This window comes from Chiloscyllium plagiosum, unplaced genomic scaffold (genome assembly GCF_037043375.1).
Source record: "Chiloscyllium plagiosum isolate Xiang-an unplaced genomic scaffold, Cpla_swu_hap1 HiC_scaffold_1, whole genome shotgun sequence".
In the NCBI taxonomy this organism is placed as follows: Eukaryota; Metazoa; Chordata; class Chondrichthyes; order Orectolobiformes; family Hemiscylliidae; genus Chiloscyllium; species Chiloscyllium plagiosum.
Window position 1 is genome coordinate 17,379,877 of NW_028270139.1, and position 27,395 is coordinate 17,407,271.

The following is a 27,395-nucleotide window of genomic DNA, read 5'->3' on the forward strand; positions in this document are numbered from 1 at the left end:
AATAGGAATGACTCTGGAATTTGGTATCTGTGAAAGGATTGTAAAGGTTTGGGAAACAATTGAAATTTATTTTATTAAGATCTTTTTGCTATGTATATCAAATCTTTTTTTAATCCTCTTGTGTAAAAAAAAATACATACTTCCTTTTGTTTAAGAACATTTGGAGCGTCATTTGCAAAGGTTTTAGTAACTAAACATCACAGTACCAACTGCAAAAACTAAACATATGGCTTATCGAGTTCCCTTCAGTATTCCAACATATCCAGTATTACTGTCAGCTCGGATCATAGCAAAGCTAAACAAAGCAAAGCTAACTTTTATACAGGCAGCAACATTTGACAATCTGGTGTAACATATAGGACATTGAACATTTCTGAAGCTTTGGAGGGTGTCTTGATTGATTCTAGAGTCTTATTCCTTAGGGTAATTAGATCTAAACTTTACACTATTTTTGATTATTCCACTAAAACTCAACCAAATAATAAGCAATAAGCACCCAGTACACCCCCAGTTTCATTGCTCAATAGTAAATCTACTTTGGGCCACCTTGTTGCTTTTCTTGGTCACGGAGCTTAATGTAGCTCAGCAACAGAGTAAGTCCACACAAAAAAAAATGTTCAGTGAAGCATAAGCTTAACTGGCAACTTTGAGTTTTGTTAATAATGTTTAGCTTTATGATTAATAATGGTGTTTCCCATAGGGCAGTTTTGGGGCCACTGCTTTTCATGATAGTAATTGATAACTTGAGCTGATGTGTACAGGATACCATTACATATTTGCACATCACACCCCATTGGGATTGTCATGCAAATGGAGGATAGTGATATGTTTCAAGGGCTTGGATAGTTGGTAGAATGGATGAGCATGTGGCAAAAGAGGGTAAACACCCAAATGGGAAGATGTATTTTGATAGGATAAATGAGAGGAGACAGTATAAGATAGATGGGTACAGTTTTAAGTGAGTGCAAGAACAAAGACTGGAATAGTGCTGGTATATATACACAGGTCATTGAAGGGACCAGGTGGAAAATATTTAGAAAGGCATACAATCCTTGGATTTATAAACAAGGGCATGAGATGAACGCAAGAAAGTTACATTGAATTTCTGCAGAATGATAGTTGAAATACTTTGTCCAATTCTGGATAGTGCACCTAAGGAAAGATGTGAAGGTCTAATAGCCGTATAAAAGAGATTTACTGGTATAGTTCCAGGAATGAGGGATTTCTCTTGTGTTGGTTGGTTGGAGAGGCTAAGGTTGTTTTGCTGAACACAAAGTTAAGAAAGGTTTTGATAGAGCTCGACATCATGAGGGAATCTATGCAGAAAAAGAAAGAACACTATTTCCATTGACAGAAGGACTGAGAACCAGAGGAAAGAAACATGGTGACTAGCAAAAGAACTAAAGGCATCATGAGAAATACTCTTGAGCAGTGTGGTCATGATCTCAAATAGGCAACCTGCGAAAAGCAGTGCATGTTTGATCAAACATTCAAAATAGATGGATGTGAGTATGTATTGGAAATAGATACAGTGCAGTGGGGCTACTCGTTAAGAGAACTTAAAAGGCTAAATGCCATTCTTCTATGCTGTAATCATTTTGTAGATCTATGTAGACACCTAGAAGGACTCGAGAGACATGTAAAATTTGAGAGAGGAGTCTGATTCTGGGAATCCTGCTTCCACATCTGGCACACCAAATGTTCTTGTTGGTGCACCATAGCAGATTGCACTTCCAACTAGAATGGCTCCTTAGTGGGGGTAAGGATTTTGAGGTCACCCTGTAATTTTCATGGAATCCAGCCTGTTTCTCCAAGACTAGTGATTCATGACAGCTTAGAGGAGTCTAGATGTGGGAACATGACACCCACACACTCTTGCTTTTTAACCACTTGATGCCTCTTAATCTAGTGCAAGTAAACAGTGAGATATTGGTGAAGAGATCATTTATTTTCACCTCATGGAGTTGTCGTTCAAAAATGTCAACATTTTTCTGGACCGTTGTAAACAAAGTTACTCACAACCTTATATATAAAGGTCCAGGCTGTCAGCCAAAGCCTCATTATGCATGTCTGAAAACCATTCTTCATTGCAGGTTCAGCTCACATTTCTACGTATTACTTCACATCCAACAAATCTGGTCTGCACATACTGGTATGCAATCACTGTACCATATATGTCATAGTAATGAAACATTTTGCTTCACTTTCAGAGCCATTACCTTAATGGGTGAAAAGGACCTCTATGATCTTGGTTTTGACTTCTTTGCTGATTTTTGATAGGGGAAGGTGATGACTCTGTTATTCTTTCCCCTTTCTCCTTCAGTCTTGACCTTCGTCCATCTTGTTGTTCTGGTTTAAGGCATCATAATGGGATTTCCTTGTTGCATGGAAGAGTGCTCTCCGTTACACCTCCAACCAAGGTTGGAGGCCACCTGTTCTTGAAATCAAGATGGCAGTCACCACCAACAGCCAATTTGCGACTGAAGCTGTCAGAGTTTGGTTAAACATTGGTTGTGTTTGCTTTCAGGACAGATGGTAGTTTGTTGCTGGACTAACCCCCTCAAGGAACCATTTGGATCTTCTATCTCCTGACTTCCAATGGCGTATTCTGCTTTTGGCTCAATTTTGTTTTGTTCTTGTATTTGCTCTAATTTCTTGTTCCTATTGTAACTGTACAGGACTTCAGTGTTCTCCTGTCAATCATTGCATTCTATTTCTTACCTACTTCCTACTTTAGTTCTTTGCACTCTTACTGAAACATAAAAAATCGGATGGGGTTTGACTGGGTTGGAAGCTGAGAGAATATTTCCCCTCCTGGGGGATCCTAGAACTTAGGCCACAGTTTACAAATAAAGGGTTTCCCATTTAAGGTTTTGAAGAGAAGGAAGATCTTCTTTCAGTTAATCAATATTTCTTCAAATCCTTTGTCCTAGAGAGCAGCGGATATTTGGGCATATACTAAGGGCTGAGTTAAGACGAATGTTGGATTGATAATAAGGGAGTTGAGGGTTATGAGGGCATGAGTGGAGTTGAGGCCACAATTGGATCAGCTACTGGTAGATGCTTGAGATGCTAAATGCTCATCTTTCTTAACATTTTCATCTGGGCTTTATTGTATTGGAAGGTAAATGTCACAATAAAGGAAAGATGCCAATATCCTCTGATTTCTTTTTTGTTGCTGTCAGTCTGTTCAATCAAATAGTGTGCATACATGCATAAATATGAATATACACCATATATACGATAGAAACATAACCTTGCTCAGAACATGCATTTTGAGCTGTTGCTTAATTACATATTCTTTGTCAAACTATATGCACCACTGTAGTTACAATAAATCAGCTTTAAATTTAAAGTTTTGTATTTTTTGTCCCAACTAATAAAGATGTTTACTAAAGGTGTAAATAATATTCCGACTTGGAATTCTTATTCCCTCATACAGTTAAGAGCAGTATTGCAGTGACGTGTGCTTAAATTTGGTGCTCATGGTACTCTAGTACTTCACCAGTAGTACTCATGTATAAGACACTCAGGTTCAAATCCAATGGACATCATTTGTGATGATTGCTAATATTTGAATGCTTTAATTTGTTGCCTTGGGCAAAAGTACCTGGCTTTGCAGATGCACTAGGGTAAATGTTACAGAGGGACATATTCCATGCTCCCTATCCACATCGCCTCCACAGAACCCAGTTGAAACATCTTTTGATGCTAAGTCAACTTTATCAGTATGGTGCAGCTAGGTTTCATATGATGTGTGTTGCCTTAATAAAGTAAAATTGTGGCTTCTCCTAAAACACACTAGTTCCCACCTCCAGATCTACTGCCAAATTAACTACAAGTGCTGAATATGAATCTGGAAGGATCTGAAGGGGTTAATACCTGGAGGAGTGTGACTCACTGCCATGAGAACCTGGTAGAAGAATAAAGTAGCCTCTCTTAAGGGAGAGACCCAAGTCCACGTTCTTCCTGCAGTCTTTGTAGTAATGTAGAGATTGTTACTATAACCTGTAAGTATTTTCAGAGATGCAATAATTAGTTCTTCCTTACTCTCAAGACTATTCTTGTTAGACCACAAGGATGCCCTACTTGAATATACCAGATCATGTAACCCATGTAGAATCCACTTAATTTGAAAACATGGATGGCAGCACAAACAACAGCAAATAGTGGCTGCTGTGACTAAGCACATTCTCCAGGAGGGAAGAACATTGACATTAGACCTCAAATTATATGTCTGCATTGTGGTTGTAGAGGGATCATAGGATCCAGGGAGAGGGTAATGCAGGAAACCAGGTGGAGAAATGTTCCAGGTGAAACCATCTTGTGGAGACATATGAAGAATGACCCTGTGGGCTTAGAGGAACCTTCCTAAAGGAGGTAACCACCCGCACTACTTCCCCGTTTATTTCCAACCATTACCCTTGCAGTGGAACTGGTCATGAGGTCTACGTGAGGTCCACAAGTGGTAATTGATTGATCAATTTGGTGTTTGAGTAAACTGAAGTTGAGAGGGCAGGATGTAGCCTTACCCACTTTTCAGACTGTAGGACCAGATAAGAGTTGCCAAGATGCTAGTTGCAAACCACCTACTTAATTCCCATAATACCCCCAAACCAAACTTTTTACTACTCCCGCATCCTGTTTTGAGTTCCACCAAACAGAACAATATCAAAGAGAGATCTTATCATTTTAAATAGCAGGAGGAGAGGATGGTAAAATTAGAAGGACTAATTGTGGCACATGAAAGAAGTGAAACTATTGTGGTATTCAAACAGATGAAAGACTTAACAGACAATCAATTTTTCAATGTATAATTTCAGTTACATCACACTGTAAATTTTTGCTATAGATTCTGTGTGTTAGGATTGAGCCCTCCACTATCACCTGATAAAGGAGCAACACTCCGAAAGCTAGTGTGCTTCCAATTAAACCTGTTGGACTATAACCTGGTGTGTGATTTTTAACTTTGTACACCCAGTCCAACACCGGCATCTCCAAGTCATAATTGTGGCTGGATCCCTTTTAAATATCTTTTGATTCAGGCTGAAAATAGCCCATTTTGAGCAAGCGATCCTCCCAGTTTTTTTAGTATCGTGCAAAATATTAGGAGAAACTGTGCCAAACAGGAAAGTTGAGCTTTAATAGAAAAAGGATTTCTGACATTTTAGTTATTTTCTGATATTTTTAAGTACAGGAGCATTGGCACACATTGTTTTATCTATATATCTGAAGTCATGAATATTACAGTACAGGAAATAGCCACTTGGCACATTGAATATCAGTGTTTTTCTATGCATGAACCATCTACTCAAGTATACCCTCTTCCTATTTGAGAATAGTCTTTTTTGGACAGCAATTATTTGATTAATTTTAAAACCTGTTCATTGAACTGCCTCCAACAATAATTCTGGCACAGAACTCCACTGTTTAAAATAATTGAAATAAGTGTTACCATTATTTTACTTTTTGGTCTTGATAGAACGACTGGTTTCTTGAGCTTTGGTTTGTATTATTTATTGTGGTTGTTACGTGGGAGTAAAATGAAACCTGTTTTTGGATAACACTGGTTTATTTTTCCAACTATTCTGTAGGGCTCGATTCTACGAAAGATCCATGCCTAAATGTGAAATGCAGTAGACACAAAGTATGCATCGCACAAGATAACCATAGAGTGGTCTGCATTAGCCATAGACGGCTAACACACAGGTAAAATGCTTTGTTCTAATTTTAAAATACTTCAGCTGACACATTTTCAATGTTTTTTACTGAATTATTTGATGTTAGTGGCTTTCACATGGTTGAGGCTGGACTGTCCTGTAAATCCTTCACAATTAAAGTTTAAATGAAGTATTGTTCATGTGTCTTATGCTCATTAAGGGCAGATTGAGTAACATTCCCTCAATGTTAATGAAGTATCAAAAATGTAATTTTTTTGTGCAAGTCAAGGATGTTTTGTTTAATTTTCAAAGATTCAAATAAATGACTAAATATATGCAAAGTCATTAATGTTCCATAAAGGTTCATTATTTATTTTTACTATTTTAATGGGTTTCAACACTTTCTTGCAAAAAATTCATGGGAGATCTTTAGAAATCTTCCACCTCTGCTACAGTATTTCAGAAACATAATTATTTACACAAACTTTAAGGAGTAAATGTAGCATTACGCAGAACCATACTTCCTATATGATCTATTGAACTGACATCAGATTGATAGAAATGATGTGACAAAATAAAAAAGAACATGATTCATATTGTATTACATAATCCACTTTTTGTGTGGACAGTGTTGGCAATTTTGCAGAATAATCATAATGTCTGAGTAACAGTTTTGTCTGATAGTAAGCACAGCTTGACATTGTTTCTGACCTGAGTAAATGATTTACAGTGTCGCTGAAAGGAGGAAGTGGGGCGTATTACATTTACTGTCTTCCTCTCCTGTCCATAAAACAGGTGCTTTTCATTTTCCTTATTCTTGTGCTGTTTTTTTTTAAAACGCTCGGTGGTGATATGTATTTCTCAACCCTGTTTTTGAGGTCTCACTTAAAATTTACCGATCGAAAAATTTTAAAACCATAAGTCGTAGGAGCAAAATTTAGGCCATTCAGCCCATCGTGTCTGCTCCACCATTCAATGGCTGATGAAGGGCTTTTGCCCGAAACGTCGATTTCGAAGCTCCTTGGATGCTGCCTGAACTGCTGTGCTCTTCCAGCACCACTAATCCAGAATCTGGTTTCCAGCATCTGCAGTCATTGTTTTTACCTCCCTGATAAGTTTCTCAATCCTATTCTTCCACTTATTGCCCGTAACCCTTGATCCCCTTGATGCTCAAGAACCTACCTATCTCAGTCTTAAATACATTCAATGACTTGGCCTCCACAGCCTTCTGTGGCAATAAATTCCACAGATTTACCACTCTCTGGTTGAAAAGGTTTCTCCTTATCTTCATTCTAAATGGTCTTCCCTTCATTCTAAATGATCTGGCCCTCAGGTCCCAGACTCCCCTACGAATAGAAACATCTTCTTAACATCTACTGTGTCCAAGCCATTCAGTGTTCTGTATGTGTCAATTAGCTCCCCCTCATCCTTCTAAACTCCATTGAGGATAAACCCAGTGTCCTCAAATGTTCCTCATCCGTTAAGCTTTACATTCATGGGACCATTCTCATGAACGTCCTCTGAACGCACTCCAGGGCCAGTACATCCTTCCTAAGATATGGGGCCCAAAACTGCGAACAATACTCCAAATGTGGTCTGATCGGCGCCTTCTAGAGTCTCAGAGGTACTTCCCTGTTTTTACGTTCGAGTCCTCTCAAAATAAATACCATAATTACATTTGCCTTCCTAACTACTGACTCAACCTACAAGTTTACCTTGAGAGAATCCTGGATTAGAACTCCCATTTCTCTTTGTTCTTCAGACTTCTGAATTTTCTCCCCATGTCTATATTCTTCCTACCAAAGTGCATAACCTCACACTTTCCCATGTTGTATTCCATCTGCCAGTTCTTTGCCCACTCTCCTAACCTGTCCAAATCCTTCTGCAGTTGAAACTTTATTGCTGGAACAGCACATCAGGTCAGGCAGCATCCAGGGAACAGGAGATTCGACGTTTCGGGCACAGGCCCTTCTTCAGGAATGAGCAGAGAGTGTTCAGCAGGAGAAGATAAAAGGTAGGGAGGAGGGACTTGGAGGAGGGGCGTTGGAAATGTGATAGGTGGAAAGAGGTCAAGGTGAGGGTGATAGGTCGGAGTAGGATGGAGGCGGAGAGGTCAAGAAGAAGACTGCAGGTCAGGAAGGCGGTGCCGGGCTGGAGGGATTCGGCTGAGACAAGGTGGGGGGAGGGGGGATGAAGAAACTGGTGAAGTCCAAGTTCATCCCCTGTGGTTGGAGGGTTCCCAGTCGGAAGATAAGACGCTCCTCCTCCGACCGTCGGGTTGTTGTGGTTTGGCGGTGGATGAGTCCAATGACCTGCATATCCTCGGTGGAGTGGGAGGGGGAGTTGAAATGCTGTGCTACAGGGTGGTTGGGTTGGTTCGTCCGGGTGGCCCAGAGGTGCTCTCTGAATCGCTCCGCAAGTAGGCGGCCTGTCTCCCCAATATAGAGGAGGCCACACCGGCTGCAGCGGATGCAGTAGATGATGTGGGTGGAGGTGCAGGTGAATCTGTGGCGGATATGGAAGTTTCCTTTGGGGCCTTGGAGAGAAGTGAGGGGGGAGGTGTGGGCGCAAGTGTTGCACCTCCTGCGGTTGCAAGGGAAGGTGCCGGGAGTGGAGGTTGGGTCGGTGGGGGGTGTGGATCTGACAAGGGAGTCGCGGAGGGAGTGGTCTCTACGGAAAGCTGATAGGGGAGGGGAGGGAAATATATCCTTGGTGCTGGGGTCTGTTTGGAGGTGGCGGAAGTGACGGCGGATGATGCGCTGTACATGGAGATTGGTGGGGTGGTAGGTGAGGACCAGTGGGGTTCTGTCCTGGTGGCGGTTGGAGGGGCGGGGCTCAAGGGCGGAGGAGCGGGAAGTGGAGGAGATGCGGTGGAGGGCACCGTCGACCACGTCGGGGGGGAAATTGCGGTCCTTGAAGAAGGAGGCCATCTGTGTTGTACGTATTTTGAACTGGTCCTCCTGGGAGCAGATGCGGCGGAGACGAAGGAATTGGGAGAATGGGATGGCGTTTTTACAGGGGGCAGGATGGGAGGAGGTGTAGTCCAGGTAGCTGTGGGAGTCGGTTGGTTTGTAGTAGATGTCCGTGTTGATTCGGTCGCCTGAGATAGAAACAGAAAGATCTAGGAAGGGGAGGGAGGAGTCCGAGACTGTCCAGGTGAATTTGAGGTCGGGGTGGAAGGTGTTAGTGTAGTGGATGAACTGTTCAACCTCCTCGTGGGAGCACGAGGTAGCGCCGATACAGTCATCAATGTAGCGAAGGAAAAGATGGGGGGTGGGGCCAGTGTAGCTGTGGAAGATGGATTGTTCCACATACCCTACGAAGAGGCAGGCATAGCTGGGGCCCATGCGGGTGCCCATGGCTACTCCTTTTGTTTTGAGAAAGTGGGAGGATTGGAAAGAAAAGTTGTTCAGGGTGAGGACCAGTTCGGTCAGTCGAAGGAGGGTGTCGGTGGAAGGGTACTGGGTGGTACGGCGGGAAAGGAAGAAGCGGAGTGCTTTGAGTCCTTCGTGATGGGGGATGGAGGTGTACAGGGACTGTACACCTCCATCTTCCACAGCTACACTGGCCCCACCCCCCATCTTTTCCTTCGCTGAACAATCCATCTTCCACAGCTACACTGGCCCCACCCCCCATCTTTTCCTTCGCTACATTGATGACTGTATCGGCGCTACCTCGTGCTCCCACGAGGAGGTTGAACAGTTCATCCACTACACTAACACCTTCCACCCCGACCTCAAATTCACCTGGACAGTCTCGGACTCCTCCCTCCCCTTCCTAGATCTTTCTGTTTCTATCTCAGGCGACCGAATCAACACGGACATCTACTACAAACCAACCGACTCCCACAGCTACCTGGACTACACCTCCTCCCATCCTGCCCCCTGTAAAAACGCCATCCCATTCTCCCAATTCCTTCGTCTCCGCCGCATCTGCTCCCAGGAGGACCAGTTCAAAATACGTACAACACAGATGGCCTCCTTCTTCAAGGACCGCAATTTCCCCCCCGACGTGGTCGACGATGCCCTCCACCGCATCTCCTCCACTTCCCGCTCCTCCGCCCTTGAGCCCCGCCCCTCCAACCGCCACCAGGACAGAACCCCACTGGTCCTCACCTACCACCCCACCAATCTCCATGTACAGCGCATCATCCGCCGTCACTTCCGCCACCTCCAAACAGACCCCAGCACCAAGGATATATTTCCCTCCCCTCCCCTATCAGCTTTCCGTAGAGACCACTCCCTCCGTGACTCCCTTGTCAGATCCACACCCCCCACCGACCCAACCTCCACTCCCGGCACCTTCCCTTGCAACCGCAGGAGGTGCAACACTTGCGCCCATACCTCCCCCCTCACTTCTCTCCAAGGCCCCAAAGGAAACTTCCATATCCGCCACAGATTCACCTGCACCTCCACCCACATCATCTACTGCATCCGCTGCAGCCGGTGTGGCCTCCTCTATATTGGGGAGACAGGCCGCCTACTTGCGGAGCGATTCAGAGAGCACCTCTGGGCCACCCGGACGAACCAACCCAACCACCCTGTAGCACAGCATTTCAACTCCCCCTCCCACTCCACCGAGGATATGCAGGTCATTGGACTCATCCACCGCCAAACCACAACAACCCGACGGTCGGAGGAGGAGCGTCTTATCTTCCGACTGGGAACCCTCCAACCACAGGGGATGAACTTGGACTTCACCAGTTTCTTCATCCCCCCCTCCCCCCACCTTGTCTCAGCCGAATCCCTCCAGCCCGGCACCGCCTTCCTGACCTGCAGTCTTCTTCTTGACCTCTCCGCCTCCATCCTACTCCGACCTATCACCCTCACCTTGACCTCTTTCCACCTATCACATTTCCAACGCCCCTCCTCCAAGTCCCTCCTCCCTACCTTTTATCTTCTCCTGCTGAACACTCTCTGCTCATTCCTGAAGAAGGGCCTGTGCCCGAAACGTCGAATCTCCTGTTCCCTGGATGCTGCCCGACCTGCTGTGCTGTTCCAGCAATAAAGTTTCAACTTTGATCTCCAGCATCTGCAGACCTCACTTTCTCCTCAAATCCTTCTGCAGCCTCCCTGCCTCCTCAATGATACCTGTCCCTCTACCTATCTTTGTATTGTCTGAAAACTTAACCAGAATGTCTTCAATTCCTTCATTGAGATTGTTAATGTTTAAAGTGAAAAGTTGTGGTCCCAACACTGAGCCTTGCGGAACACCACTTGTCACTGGCTACCATCCTGAGAAGAACCCTTTTATTCCCACTCTGCTTTCTGACAGACAGCCAAGCTTCTATCCATGCTAGTGCCTTGCCTCTGACTCCATGGGCCCTTATCTTACCCAGCAGCCTCCTGTGTAACACCTTGTCAAAGGCCTACCTGAAGTCTAGGTAGATGATATCCATTGGCTCTCCTTGATCTAACTTGCTCGTTACTTACTCAATGAATTCTTGCAGATTTGTCAGGCATAACCTCCCCTTGATGAAACCATGCTGACCTTGCCCTATTTTACAATAGATGTATTCAGAAATCTCAACATTCACAATGGATTCCAACATCTTACCCATGACCTAGGTTGGGCTAATCGGTCTGTAATTTTCTGTCTTTTGCCTTACTCCCTTTTTAAACCGTTAAATGATTCAAACGATTAAAACAAAGCAGGTTTTAGTACTGCATTTACAACCTGATGGAATGGTTTGCAACACATGTTCACAAACATGTATCTTAAGAAAGAAAGAAAGAAAATGGAAAGAGGAGAAATAGTGAATTACTTAAAATCAATGACACAAGGATTGGTTCACATGAATTAGGGTGTCCAGTTGACTTTTGTTTTTCAGTTTCCCATGCACAGTCGTTACTTCTGTAAGACCTCAGTTGTGGACAAGTTGTTGATCAAGATGTGGTAGTTATAAGCTGCAAGAAAATGGTAATTCATTTCTTGAGCACCACACAGATTTCCTTTTAAGGAATCAGATCTTTGAGTGATATTGACATTAGAGACAGGCAGTTAGCTAAATCTGGAACTTGTTATTCTCCAGACTTACTCGCAGACTAATGAACAAAAGTAATTAATCATAATTTTTAAAAAAACAGTTCTAGTCATGTGGTTGAGTCTTTGGGTCGAGACACCTCTAGCAAGGTGGTTTTGATGGTCTCTCATCAGAAATCATTGTGCTTTTCTGTGATAATCTTGGACTCATTTACATGAAGCCAGGCTATAGTAAGTTTTAATAATCTCTTGTGTTCAGAACTGGATGAGGTAGCCATTTCACCCAGCAGCCCTTTATGCTGGCTTTGTTGGATTTGTCTAAATCAAACAAAGTGTCACATTCCAGGAAGTAATGAGTTTACTTTTGTTCTAGAAATTACTGGATATTTCTGGAAGCAATCAACTTGCTCAATCTGTATTCGGCAACCTTCAATTTAAAATCCAGCACAGGTCTACTTTAAAAAAAAATTTGAACAAGATAATGTAGGCTATGTATAGGCTATTAAACTAGACGGGATTGAGGTGCATAAAGAGAAGACGTTAGCAATTCTGGAAAGTGTAAAAATCCCTGGGCCAGATGGGATTTATTCTAGGATTCTCTGGGAAGCTAGGAAGGAGATTGCAGAGCCTTTGGCTTTGATCCTTATCATCGTTGTCTACAGGAATAATGCCAGAAGACTGGACGATAGCAAATGCCCCCTTGCTCAAGAAGGGGAGTAGAGACAACTCTGGTAATTATAGACCAGTGAGCTTTACTTTGGTTGTGGGTAAAATGTTGGAAAGGATTATAAGATAGAGGATTTATAATCATCTAAAAAGGAATAATTTGATTAGGGATCGTCAACACAGTTTTGTGAAGGGTAGATCATGCTCACAAGCCTTATTGAGTTCTTTGAGAATGTGACCAAACAGGTGGATGAGGGTAAAGTGGTTGATGTGGTGTATATGGATTTCAGTAAAGTGTTTGATAAGGTTCCCCATGGTAGGCTATTGCAGAAAATGTGGCGGCATGGGATTGAGGGTGATTTAGCAGTTTGGGTCAGAACTTGGCTAGCTGAAAGGAGATGGAGGGTGGTGGTTGATATGAAATGTTCATTCTGGAGTTCAGTTACTAGTGGTGTTTTGCAAGGATCTGTTTTGGATCCACTGCTGTTCAAATGACCTGGATGAGGGCATAGAAGGATAGGTTAGTAAATTTGCAGATGACACTAAAGACGGTGGAGTTGTGGACATTGCCGAAGGATGTTGCAGGTGCAGAGAGACATAGATAAGCTGCAGAGCTGGGTTGACAGGTGGCAAATGGAGTTTAATACGGAGAAGTGAGGTATTTCACTTTGGAAGGAGTAACAGGAATGCTGAGTACTGGGCTAATGGTAGTGTGGATAATCAGAGGGATCTTGGTGTCGATATGCGTAAAACCCTGAAAGTTGCCACCCAGGCTGATCGGGTTGTTACAAAGATGTACGGTGTGTTAGATTTTATTTGTAGAGGGGTGGAGTTTTGGAGCCATGAGTTCATGTTGCAGCTCTACAAAACTCTGGGTGCGGCTGCACTTGGAGTATTGCGTACAGTTCTGGTTGCCACATTATCGGAAGGGTGTGGAAGCATTGGAAAGGTTGCAGAATAGAAGGGCTTATACCCGAAACGTCGATTCTCCTGCTCCTCGGATGCTGCCTGGCCTGCTGCGCTTTTCCAGCACCACGCTTTTCAACAACTGCAGAATAGATTTACCAGGATGTTGCCTGGTATGGAGGGAAGGTCTTATGAGAAAAGGCTGCGGGACTTGAGGCTATTTTTGTTAGAGAGAAGAAGGTTAAGAGGTGACTCAATAGAGGCATACAAGACAATCAGAGAATTGGGTAGGGTGGATAATGAGAGCCTTTTTTCTCGGGTGGTGATGGCGAGCATGAGGGAACAGAGCTTTAAACTAAGGGTTGATAGATACAGAATAGATGTCAGAGGTTTTTTCTTTACTCCCAAGAGTAATAAGGCGTGGAATGCCCTGCCTGCAACAGTAATAGACTCATCAACTTTAACGGCATTTGATGGGCTTCAGGTCGGCGCAACATTGAGGGCCGAAAGGCCTGTACTGCGCTGTATTATTCTATGTTCGATGTAGTGACATATTTTTAAAAAAAAACAATTTCTCCCTTTTCTGCTCTCTGAGCATAAGAAGTAAAACGCAAGTTTTGGCAACACTGATCATTAAAAAGGAAATCATGATCCCAAACATTATTTTCTAGTCAATTTTGAGTGAAGTGATCTTGTAAAGTATTGATAGATACTTTAACTTGTGTATATCAGTGTTTAACATTCATTATGTATTTTCTTGTTTGGTAACTGGATTGATTTCTGCTTAGATTTTTAAATCAGTATGTTAATATTCAGCAATCAGATGAGTGGATACAGGTCTACTTGAGAAGAACACTGCACACTGGATATCTCTTTCCAAATTCTGCCATGTGTGGAATTCTTCTGTGTGCAAATTGGCTGCTGTGACAGCCCACACACTAACAGCGACAAAGCTTCATAAGAAATGAATTCACTGCAATTATTTTAGAGCAAGCTGAGGCCTTTAAAAACATGTGTTTCCCTTTTGTTTTGACTCCCAGCTATACACTCAAAAGCATTTCACCTGATTATCATCTTGTGTGAGAATGGTCTATAGCCGGAAAACATTGTAAATGAAATCACCTCTTTTGATCAGTGCAGTTTCTCCAAATGTGATTTCATGAGTAACAAAACAAATTTAGCATCCCATCAAATATACCTACAACAACAATGTTTTAAAGCTTCTTGTGATTGTGCCATCTTGTATGTCTTTCATGTATTAGTATCAATCCAACTATAATGACCTCCTGTTTGCTGAACTTGGTGTTATTATACTCATTGTCATTTATTTATATATATATCCTCATCTAATATAAATTCTATATAAAAATGCACAATCTGACTGCTTATATGGATATTTTCAAAGTGCTTCTCAAAAATTCAACATTCCTTCCTTCCTTCCTTCAATTTTATTACATTTTCAGATGTATTTGTCTATCTAATCTATGTTATCTTGTTTATAAAGTATACTCTTGTTAATTAATTTAGTCTGCAGTGATTCATTCAACATAATTCCATTGTTTTCTCCAAGTATAAAATAAAATGTAAATGTTGAGGAAACTGATTTCTCGTACAATCTTGCTCAGCTGGTCTCTTGTCAAAACCACTGACTTTTAAGGTGCCTGTTTCAAATGAGTTAAAAAGACTCACGGAATTTGGCTTTTTTAAAATACAATGTTATAGAATGCTGGCTAAACCCTGTTTAGAGTTCTAAATACAGCAAAGCACAGATTTTCCAGAATGTTATCAGTTGAATATTAAGAGGTGAATTATAAGGATGCATGACAAAGTCATGTCAGTACCCTCTATTATGGAATTTAAGTTCTGCTTCAGGCACAGAAGTGAGACATGTAGTTATATGGTTGTCAGATTATTTCATACGCATGTGTGAGTAGCCTATGAATCTTATGAATTTGAAACCCCAAGTACTTGTAGCTACACCACTCATAATCATATATAACTGTTACACCTTTCTTTGGTGAACCTTTGACTCTTGGTGAGTCTCCTTGACTTATGTCCATTACAATTCACACTCTCCACCTCAAACACTCTCTCCATGCCTCGTGCAACTCAGTTTGCCACCACCTGACATCAATCATGGCATGGAATGCTCCCTAAAGAGGACAAAGCAGCAGCTACTCTGTCCAACGGCCTGGAATGTGCCTACTTCACCTAGTGCAGACCTCTATTATATCCAGTCATGAATTTGAAGACATGTATTATTCACTTTTTGCAGAACTTAATTGGAAAGAGGAACTTAACTCTGGCAAGCTGAGCTTTTATCGTGTATGCACGTAATAGATTCTTCTGATACTTGCTGATATGCATCTCAACTTACCTATAAAATTCCAAGAAAATTGCAAATGTTCATTGTGCCATTGTGGTTTTGAATTTTGGCCTCCTGCACAGTTAAAGCCCCACACCCCCACCTGCCTTGTTTTCCAATTCTGGAAGCAATATTAGAGCCCACCCTAACCTTCTATCCCCAGGATTGTAAAGCATTGGAGAACTTAATAGCATAGGTAGAGGTCAACTGTTTTCCTTTGGGAGTTCTGGAACAAAGAAACACAGCCCTAAAACTGCTTCTCAGCTGTTCAGGTTTGATATTAGACATAATTTCTTACCATCACATTAAAGGAAGTCTCCTCCCCTCGCTAAAAATCTTGTTTTGTCTGTTTCAATTCAAAATTTCAAAGAGAGTTTGATAACTTTTAATATACTTCATCAGTAAAAATCTATGGAACCAAGGTTTCATATGAAGTTCAGATGTGGATCAGTTCCGGTCTAATTGAATGTGGAACAGGCTCAAAGGTTTGAAAGCACACTCCTGTTCCTATATATGTTGGAATCCTGATTTGCATGAGCAAAATACTTAGTATTAAATGAAGGATCCCAGTTATAATTTTTCTAAAAATTAGTGAAATTTATGCTACTTGTGCTCATCCTAGTTTACTGTGTCTTAAGTAGCTGTCTTAACCAGTGGCTTTAAAGCAACCTCTAGAAGCCATGCAAAAAATGGCCAGCAGACCCATTTATTTCAAATGAGGTTAAAGGCTGATGTTCAAACAAACTTTGGGTTACTGAGAACCAGTGCATTGAAGGGACCTGTTCTCGTCCAAAGTGTTCAAATCTCACTTTTCTATTTAAAATTTAAATTTACTTTATTCTTCTGTCATCATTATTATCTGAGTCAGTGTTGCAATTGAGGTTTGGCAGGATAATGAAAAAAATTTAATGTCATCCTTCCAATCTGTTCAACATTCAGTTGCTCACTTGGACTTGAAACTGCTAAATTCTGTCAACAGGGAAGATGCTATCTACACTCCTCCATTCACCCTATTTTTGATCCCCCATAGCCATTCCAGAGTGCAAGAACCCAGCATGACTAACAGATCAGCAAGTCTCTGAAATAATTCTTTTCTCTTTCATCCTTGTCCTTCACATGCTACCTCTCATTGATGTATTTTGACCAATAACCCCACTCATCCCTTTTGTGCCTCAAATTGCCCTGGCATTGCTCAGCAAAACTGATGAGGGAAGGAAATAAAGGAAGGGGATGAAGAGATGGGCAGAGGAGAATAATGACGGAGGAAGAAAGCAGGAAGGTAGGATAACTGGAGAGCAAGAGGAGGATAGGCAAAAAATTGTTTTAGATTAATGACCCAAATCTATTCAATGATCATTTTATATTTCACATTTGCAATCAATTATGCAATTCTGTCAACAGAAAATACATTATCTTGACTCTTTCATTCACGGAAGGCTTGGAGGATGGAGCAGACCGATCAGAATAAATTAGTTCTGATGAAGAGTCACCAAACTCGAAATGTTAACTCTGCTTTCTTCCCACAGATCTTTTGAGTAGTGCCAGAAACTTCTGGTTTTGTTTCAAATCTGCTTTCCTTACCCTGATTGCTCTGAATGGGCTGAAAATTGTAGAGAGCGTGGTCCTACTGCTAGGCTAAAAGCGGGGAGGTGACTCTTACATGGCTGGTGGCAGGAGCCATATTCTGGATGGTGGCCAATTCATGTAAAGTCCATCCAGCTCCAGCAATCTGACAAGAGGGTGCAGTTTCAGGGCAAATACCTAGTGCAATTGCCACCAAGGTGATTGTTGCTACTGAGGAGGGTCCCTTCTGAGCCACAGAATATCGGAACAAGGGGAAACCCCTGCACTCACCCCTTCCTCTACAGGTTCACTGAGCAGGATCTGCCTGCAGGAACTGCTTGCCCGCCTCCACCATAGCCCCACCCCACCCACCTCAGAATGGCATGCACAACAATGTAAACAAATGTAATTTTCATTGTGATGTTTTGCATTTTTATGAATGACCACTTCTTCGTAGGGTGATGGTAGTAGTTTAACAAATTAGAATGATAAGCAAAATATAGTGGGCGGCATGGTGGCACAGTGGTTAGCACTGCTGCCTCACAGCGCCAGACACCCGGGTTCAATTCCCGCCTCAGGCGACTGACTGTGTGGAGTTTGCACATTCTCCCCGTGTCTGCGTGGGTTTCCTCCACGTGCCCCGGTTTCCTCCCACAGTCCAAAGATGTGCAGGTCAGGTGAATTGACCATACTAAATTGTCCGTAGTAATGGGTAAATGTAGGGGTATGGGTAGGTTGCACTTCGGCAGGTCGGTGTGGACTTGTTGGGCCGAAGGGCCTGTTTCCACACTGTAAGTAATCTTATATGTTGTGGCCATCTGCTCAAGTTATAGTTACATCATAACTCACTCAAGAAAACTGAAAGATTAGTTCTTCTGAGTGGTCAACCAGGTTTCTCATTAATGGTTTTACTGTCCTTTTTAAACAAGAAAATCCACTTTTAAAACTGCTTAGGAAATATTATTCGCGCAAGTTTCATTATTTAATAGTTATCTGAATTCAATGATGCTATTTAATACAGCTTTGTCTGCCTTGAATTCAGAGCGACATAATATATTTTCTTTACTGAGGAAATATTTAATGTCCCAAACATTTTCAATATTAGACTTTTTAAAAAAAAAATGGATAGAGTAGAAATATAGTGTTGCTTGTTATAACAATCCTTGTGAATTCATAGAAAAGATTTGGGACAAATACTTTTTTTTTACCTGACAGGAATTGTTCTTCATCTTTACTAAGTGTTCACAGTGAAGAATGGTGTAATGCCTTTCTCGGACAATAATTTATGAACTGTGAATTGCAAGCAATTATTTTCCCATGTAATGTGTTAAGCAATTTGCTATGCTTTTATTCAAAAATCAATTTAATGTTATAGTTATTCAGAAAAATCATCCACTTTAGTTCCAATGAATATTTTTGCAAGGATGTCCTAGTTAAGCTGAGCTTATTATTGGCTGTAATGGATTCTTGCATGGAATGTATATGTGTCTCAGTACAGGAAATAAAGTGAATTTAACTTGTGGAGACGGTTTGGAGTGATTATGGCTTGTGTTGCGTTCTGGGCTCCTTCAAGCCTGAAATAATCTAATGTGGACTAGGATATCCAGCTTTTTGGTCTGAAAAAAGTCATGTTGAGTAAACAGAATGAAGTTTATTTCATTATTGTAAGTACTCACAGGTCACATGAATATGGCCTACATTCCCTACAGAGACTGTAGGGAGCACATGTTCCCAATATCATTCTCCGACAAACTCCACCTTTTTCTGCCTAAATCTTTTTGACATAATTCACAGTCTCAATCAAGAATTAACCATTTCAGACCCACACAATCTCCCTCAAATCGTTTAAATTTGAATTATTGCATGGTTAAACATTTGTTTATATGTTTACATTTACCATTGCTCCATGGACCTTAAGTCTTTGGTTTTACAAATTCAAATGGTTTGGAAGTTAGTATTCTCCCTGTAGACATTTTGGATAAAATAGTTGACCATTCAGTTCATCCCGATAAGTAGTCTGTGGATGACTTATTGAAATGGTATGAAGTTCCTATGATTTTTTTCATATGGATCATTCAGCAGTATGGACAATGTATGATAGAATCAAAGAGTCATACAGCATGGAAATCGACACTTTAGTCCAACTTGTCTCCACTGACCGGACATCCCAATCTGATCTTGACCCATTTGCCAGCTTTACGCCCTGTTCATGTACCCATCCAGATGCTTTTTAAATCTCCAATAGTTTGCATCTTCATGGACAGTCATACCCTTTATCTTTAAATCTGTGACCATTACCTGTTGCACTCTTCCTACCTCATATTTATTGTAATGTGCATCTTGCTGTGTGTGATAGGATTGATCTTTGTCATGTACCACTTAATAATCATAAACGTACAAATTCTGGAGAAAGTGAGGACTGCAGATGCTGGAGGTCAGAGCTGAAAAATGTGTTGCTGGAAGAGCGCAGCAGGTCAGGCAGCATCCAAGGAGCTGGAGAATCGACATTTCGGGCATAAGCCCTTCTTCAGGAATCAGGGCTGAAGAAGGGCTTATGCCCAAAACGTTGATTCTCCTGCTCCTTGGATGCTGCCCTACCTGCTGCACTTTTCCAGCAACACATTTCTCAGTACAAATTCTGGAATCAATTCTTCAGCAGTATGGGGCTCAGAGTCTGCAGCTTTCGGACCATTAGTAGTTCTGACTGTACTAGACCACTTCAGAGTAGAGCGGGATTATTATTCTACAGTGCTGTGTAGAAGTTGAAATTCTTCTTCAAAAGTGGCTTAACAGTTCTGACTCCACATTTGGTTTCCCTGTTGGATTCCAAGTTATCTTATGACATGTTCAACTCCAGAGCTAGCTACAAAGAGGCTGAAGCATCCATTTGTGAACTGCACCCCATTGTCTGAAACAACTACATTAAGAATGCCTTGTGTTGTGAAAATCTCACGCAAGAGTTGTGAATTTTTATGTTCTTGCCACACGTGGCCTCTTAATCTCAATCTAATAGGAGAAATTAGCACTGATGAAGCACTGAGACTTCCCATCGAAAACAAGCAAATCCATCCCCACATATTCCCATGGTCTGGTTGGGAATTTGGACGATATTAAGGGTTCTCCTTGTGTTCTGTGGATGGTACATTGCAGATAGGTTCCTCATTATACCCAGAGTTCCAAGGCTATCACATGAATGGGTTTGGACCCAGTAATTCTAAATATTCCTTGCTACAGCTTGGCCAAGATGTCCTCCTGGAGTAAGTCTGGGAGAATTTGTTCACGTTATCGAAATACGCTTTCATGGCCTCACTGCTGGGCTGATCATACAGCCAACATACAGTGAAATAGAGGCATATATTGAGACATTTCCAGTTTCTCATTTGTTCTTGTTGATTCTGCCTCAATCAATTATGACTTCCTGGCTATTGGATCACCTGATAGACCAAATATATGGTTTAATATCTTGGATTAAATCTATGTCGCAACTGAAAAAGTTGTCAACCATCACACTGGAGAGTAGATCTGCTATTGTTTGCAGTTTTCTCTGCCCAGAGACTGTATCATAGGAAAATATTGCAAGACACAGTCAAAATCATTGTTATCTTGAAAGTTTCTTCTCATCCAATAGAGTCACTAATGATTTCTGACCCATTTCAATGACTACTTTCAGTTCAATGATGTAGTCTGAAAATCCTTTGCAAGCCCACTGAGAGAACTTCCTTCTCAATTAATGTACTTGTGGTTTTCCATCAGATAATGCTTCTGATGCATGACACCCGTCTGGCTACTTCTGGAAGAGTGCTGCTTCCATGCCTGTAGCTGAACCATCAACTGCTATTATTACAGGAGCTGAACCATCAACTGCTACAATCTTTTAGTATTGGGTACATGCAAACATTAATAATTATTTAACATTTTGAAATGTGTCCTATTGACGAAGATTGCAATAACATCCTTGTGTATTCTCGGAAATGGTTGTTAGGTTAGCAAAAGCTCTGCCACAGGTTCACTATACCCAAGAATCTTTAAAGATTCTGGACTGACTTTGGTGTTGCAATTAGTCTTCTGAGGTCCTGTCATTATGCTTTTATTGTTGAAAATATGTCCCAAGAAACAAATGGAGTTTTTGGAGAATTCACACTTGTGTGTGACAATGCACACTCTGATTATGCTCTCCACTGTTTCCTATTGGATCAGTATATCATCCATGTGATGTATGACTCCACAAAATCCATGAAAGATTTTTTATATTTTTTGCAATATCTCTGATACCAATACAATTCCAAGTATAGTCTATTTATAAAAATAAAGTTAAAATTCACACAACACCAGGTTATAGTCCAACAGGTTTAATTGGAAGCACACTAGCTTTCGGAGCGGCGCTCTGAAAGCTAGTGTTGCTTCCAATTAAACCTGTTGGACTATAACCTGGTGTTGTGTGATTTTTAACTTTGTACACCCCAGTCCAACACTGGTAACTCCAAATCATTATAAAAACAAAGCTTTCAAATGGAATTAGAATAGACTAAGAAATCTTGCTTGCTCATTCAATGGCACTTGCCAGAACTGCTTTTTGCATCAAATTTTGTGAAAACCTTGTTCTTGGCTAGTTTGACTGGTTTGTCATTAACCATGGACAAATGATGATTTCTTCTTGATACTGCATTGCTGAGTTGAGTATGCTCATAAATAGGAATAGTTTCAGCCTAATTTAAGAAACATTTAAGATTTCCTGTTTTTGTTGTCAAAATGTTTTGCGTTTGATTCATCGTGCAATACTTCATGCATGTTTGGTTTACCAGCTCAAAGCAAACTCTGGACTGCTCCCATTGACAACCACCTTCGTTTTTGCCTCTTGCTTGAAGACTTGTGGGGTTCGCTGTCTTCAGCAGTCATCAGTACCTATTTCTCTTGAACGCTTCTGGTGGTTCATTGTGTTTATTCCTTTGTTTGCTTACCTGTAGGCTCTAACTTTTCTTAGTCTCATTTAGCAATAATGCTGGTCACCACTGCTCACTATGTTGTGGCAGGGGCCCACATTGCCACCATGTTCTAGGTGGGTTCCTTCAAGATCTTTGTGAGCATTATGTGGGTATAGATAAGTATTATGGAAAATCCTACTATGGATTGGGAAATCCATGTTTCTGGACTATCTAGAAAAGTCTTGTTCAGCAAACAATATGAATTTACTTCATTACTATTTACAGTCTACATGAGTATGAGCTAAATTACAACAGACTATTAGGAGCACATTAGCCTCAGGTATGTCTCCTACAAGTTCCTCCCTTGGTGCGTGCTCCATTCAGTCAGGTAACACTTCCAGTTTCATAAACATCATGTGACAAAGTAAACCTGGAAACTTTAATAACTTCATGGATTGAAAGAATCAGCAATAACTTTTTCTGAAATAAGTTGTTTCCTGAGATGAAAGGGGCAAGCAGAAAATGTTATAAAAGAATTAAAAGCAACATGCTAATTAACCATCCCTGGGAAGACCGAGTCAAAGCAACATAAGCTGTTTCCGGGTGAGAGGAGGTAAACCTGCTTGATAACCTGTTGCCCTGTGACAAATGGGTAATTAAAACTGCTTGCAGAGGAAATGTCCTGAAGTAAAGGGGTTAATTGCAGGGCAGACTGCTTCAGACAATTAACACCAAATGTAACAAGAAATGGGGGATGTCGTTCTGATAAGAAGGCAAGCTACAGATTTGAGGTCTCTCAAAGTATTTAGTGTTGAGAATGAAAGAATTTAAATGATCTTCTATAATATCACACCACAATCTTGAAAGAGAGACAATTGTATAAGAATCTAACACTAGAACAAGCAACAGAACTTTGAAGAACACCACTGCATAAAGATCAAATCTTGGACACTTCCAGAGACAGAAGCTGTTAGTTGGAATCATAGTAAATTCCACCATTAATTGGTGATAGCCAAGGTGAGTAGTGAGGCTTATACTTGTTTTCTTGAGGGGTCTTATTTTGGTTGCTACACGCAATAAAGGTTAAAACGTTGTTCTAGTATTTGATTGTTTGAGAGATTTCTAAATAAGTAGCTGAATTAAAGATAATCTGTAATGATTTATCCACAACAAATTATATGTAATATTGAGGTCACAAGGAGAGTATATTGGAAAGGAGATACAAGCTGAGTAGAGGGCTGGAAAAGATAGACACTTAGGAGAAGTACTTTAGAAATGAGGATAAGATGAGGGAATCATGGCAGACTTAGTTTGAGCAGGATGTCATGAGTGTGCACATGGTTAAAAACATGATTGTGATATATATCATCAGTGAATAATAGTAACAAGTCATGGTGTGAGTTATGATATATTGGCATTGATAGAAACCAGGCTCAAGTGAGTAGAGGAATGTGCACTTCACATTTTTTGGGGGAAGGAAATGAAGGAACATTGCTATATCATGAGAAAGAGACGATAGCATCACCTCCTACCTCCCCATCATCATTCTCTCATGTAAATCTTCGAATGCCAAACCCTAGCCACTGATCTTGCATTACCTTTAGCCCAGTCTCTCAGATTTGATCTCCAATATATTCGGGTGCTAAAGCTCAGACATCAAATTTGCTGTTTTCCCCAAGCCTTCCAAACTCCCATCCTTTTGTCTTCAACCCTTCTGCCTAACCTCTGATCCTGCAGGCCTTCAAACTCTCACCAAGCAGCACTCTCTGATCTTACTAATGTCCCAGCTCACATTAAATCTTATTTCCAGCCTTGTCTTCAGCTCTGGTCTCCTGATATTGAGCATGCAATCCCTCCTCCATTCTTCTCCTCACCTCTGGTCTCTTACCAGAGGCCGATCCATCTGACAGCCAGCCAGTTTCTTAATCTGAACTTCAGGAACACCATAAGCAAGCGCAAGCCATTTAGCTTTCTACATCAGCTAAGCCATTCAACAGATTCATGACTGATCGACCACACCTCTATTGTGTAAAGATCTGAATTGATTATAAATGAGTAGTGCTTTCAACATGACGTTGTATGGGCTTGGTGGAAGGCCAGTTTAGAACCTTGAAGGAGCAATGCCTACCATCCTCCTCATAGTCATTATAACAATATCTGTCACAACAATTTGGCGCAGAGAATGCCAGCTATTCACAAACACTTGCAATGAAGGAATTTCTGCTGATGTCAGTCTTATATAGCTAACCCCTTTCTTTGAAAGTATGACCTGAAGTTCATAATTCTCCTGCTAGGGGAAACATTTTCCAAGCGTCTATGATGTCAAGTCCCTTAAGAGTTTTATGCATTTCGAATAGATCAGCTTTCATTCTTCGCGGGATGTAGATCTAGTCATCTGTCTCTCCTCTTAGGATGATCTTCTCATTCCCAGGAATCAGTCTGATGATCCTCGTTATGTTACTTCTCAGGCAAGAATGTGGTAAGACCAACTCCAGGTGTAGCATCACCAATGCCTTGTGTTGGTGAAGTTCGATTTCTGTGAATTGCTATTATTCTTGTACAATGACATCCGACTCTTTCTGAATGTAAAACTTCACAGCCTCTCATCATTCAAAACATACTCTGCTTAAAATAAAATCTTGCTTACAGTGTGGGTTAACTTCACACCTCATTAAACCATTTGACATGTTCCTGCCCAGTTATCAAATTTTCCACTCTGCAGCTATATTCCCTTTACTTTTGTTCCCGCTGCCTCTGGGGTCCGTATGTAGCAGCAACCTCTGGAACCAGGAGTCAATCTATCAGCATGTTCATTGGAGTATAGTGTGAAAATGTAAAATTGACCATTTTGGTAGGCATCATTTAACAAAAATACCTTATTAAAATCAATGTGCTAGAGAAACTCAACAGGTCTGGCAGCATCTATCGAGAGTTAACATTTCGAATCCGATTTGACTCTTCAGAACTGGAAGGGGCTGGAAAATGGTGGGTTTTGTGCTGTTGAAAAAGGAGGAGGAGTTGTATGCACCCAGAGCATAAAAACTGAGGTGTGCTAGTAGTGGTAAGGGACATATAGAAATGTAAAATAGGTAAAAATGAATAAAAGAGAAAGTCAATCTGCTCTGCTAAGAGCTAAGCCAACAAGACATAAAGACATGGTGGGAGTGTTTCACAAACAAAATGGAGGTCAGAGCTCATGCTCTGAAATTATTGAACTTAACGTTGCATCCTAGAGATTCTGAAGTGTCTAACAGAAAATGAGGTGTTGTACCTCCAGTTTGCATTTAGCTTCATTCGACTACCGTAGCAGGCCCAAGATGGAAATGTTAATATGGGAGTAAAATGTGTTTTGTGAAATGGCAAATGAGTGGAAGATCAGCCATTCTTACAGACAGAATGGAAGTGCTCTGTAAGACAAGCACTCAGTCTGCATTTGGTCTCAACAGTATTACTCAAATAATAGGATACAGAGAGCTCTGGGTGTTCTAGCGCATAGATTGTGAAAGTCTAGTATGTAGGTACAGTAATTAGGAATGCTAATAGAATATTATAAGAGCAAAATTAGTGTGATTATACTTCTGTTATATAGGGCACTGGTGAGACAACATCTGCAGCACGATGTACAGCATTGGTCATCTTATTTAAGGACCAATGGAAGCAATTCCAAGAAGGTTTACCAGACTAATAATGGAATGAATGTATTGTCCCAGGAGGAATGGTTTGGCAGACTAGGCTGCTGGAGTTTAGTTGAGCATGGGTTGACTTAATGGGTTGATTTAACGTTAAAAGAATGAAGGAAGTGAGTGTACTATAGCCAAGTTTGTGAATGACATAAATTTAGATGGGAAGGCAAGCGGTAAGGATGATATAGAGTCTGGAAAGGAATAGAGACAAGTTAAGCAAGTTGTAAATACTTGGCAAATGGTGTGGGAAATGCGAGGTTATCATTTTGACAGGAAGAACAGAAGACCTAAATATTATTAAAATGGAGAAAGACTGAGGAAAGCTGAAGCACAGAGGGATTTGGGAGCCTTTGTTCATGTATCACAAAACACTAGCATGTATGTTCAGTGAGTAATAGGAAAGGCTAATGGAATATTGGCATTTACTTCATAGGGAATGAAGTGCAGAAATAATGAGTTCTTGCTAAAACTACACAAGGCACAATTTAGACCACATCTGGAATACTCTTATGAAGGTGTAAGGGGTACTGTACCTTTAAGAGAGTTAAAAGATAGCAGAGCTACCTGACACAGCACCAAGTGTTCTGAACAAGGTAACAATGTAACATTTGGTCGAACAGTTAGATTAGCTGGGTTGCCTGGAGACAAAAGAACATTCAAATTCGGTCAATCAGTTTAAATTATGCCCCAAAATACCAAACTCCAATCAAGATTGAATTTAGTATTGTGACCGTATTAACACCAATGAAACGATCCAATGCTTTGGGGTGTAAAACCGAAAAAAAACTTCAACAGTTGGAGGAGAACTGCCAAATGATCAACAGTTGTAGGCTGTTAGTAAGAACTCTCTGAAAGGTACCTGTCTGGAGAAGGAGTTTGTTTGCACAGGAAAAAAGATCAACACCGAACTGGAGAGCAAATCTACAGAGGCAGATGCTGGAAGGTGGGATATCTGGTCGGCATGGATGATTTGGACCGAAGGGTCTGTTTCCGTGCTCTACACCTCTATAACTCTAAGTAGATACCAAGAGAAGATTTGACAGCTGGCTGGTTTTGTAATTTGAATTTTTCTGTAAATCTTAATCAGGGGTTTTATTGGACTAATATTATAGAGGAGAAGGTAAAAAAATAGGTTTAGATAAATACGTTGGAAATAGTTGTTAGTTAATTATTCTGTTAGACTTTAAAAATTAAAGTTGTTAATTTTTACTTTAGTGACTTTTGGGATAGTTCTTTGCCTCTCGAGTTTTAACACATTACAGCACAGGCTAAATCATTTCTGTGTTGCAGGTTTAAATTAGCGGGGGCGGGGGGCTTACCCCGTGTTGTAACAACACTGAGAACAGTTTTGGTCACCTTATCTCAGGAAAGATATGTAGCATTAGTGGTAGTCCAGAGAAGGTTCATTAGGATAATCCTGGGTCTGGAGAAATTCTCTTATGATAAAAGGTTGAGTCGTTTGGGCCTATACTTGTTAGAGTTTAGAGAAATGAGAGGCAAACTTATTGAAGCATACACTATTCTTAGGGAGCTTAACAGGATCGATATGGAGAGGTGGTTTCCCCGTGTAAGAGTCCAGGACCACAGGGTATAATCTCAAAGTGTGTGATTGCCCAATTAGGATAAAGTTGAGAAGGGATTTCTCCTC

General features: G+C 41.1%; 1 protein-coding gene across 2 annotated transcripts in view; it reads left to right on the top strand.

The window, feature by feature from the left end:
- spock3 (SPARC (osteonectin), cwcv and kazal like domains proteoglycan 3) overlaps positions 1-27,395 on the top strand; it is a 560,650-nt gene that overhangs the window by 280,151 nt on the left and 253,104 nt on the right. For both annotated transcript variants that reach the window (XM_043698527.2, XM_043698526.2), the window contains exon 4: positions 5,595-5,709. In XM_043698527.2, the coding sequence (XP_043554462.2) occupies positions 5,595-5,709 (115 nt within the window). The remainder of the gene's footprint in view (positions 1-5,594; positions 5,710-27,395) is intronic.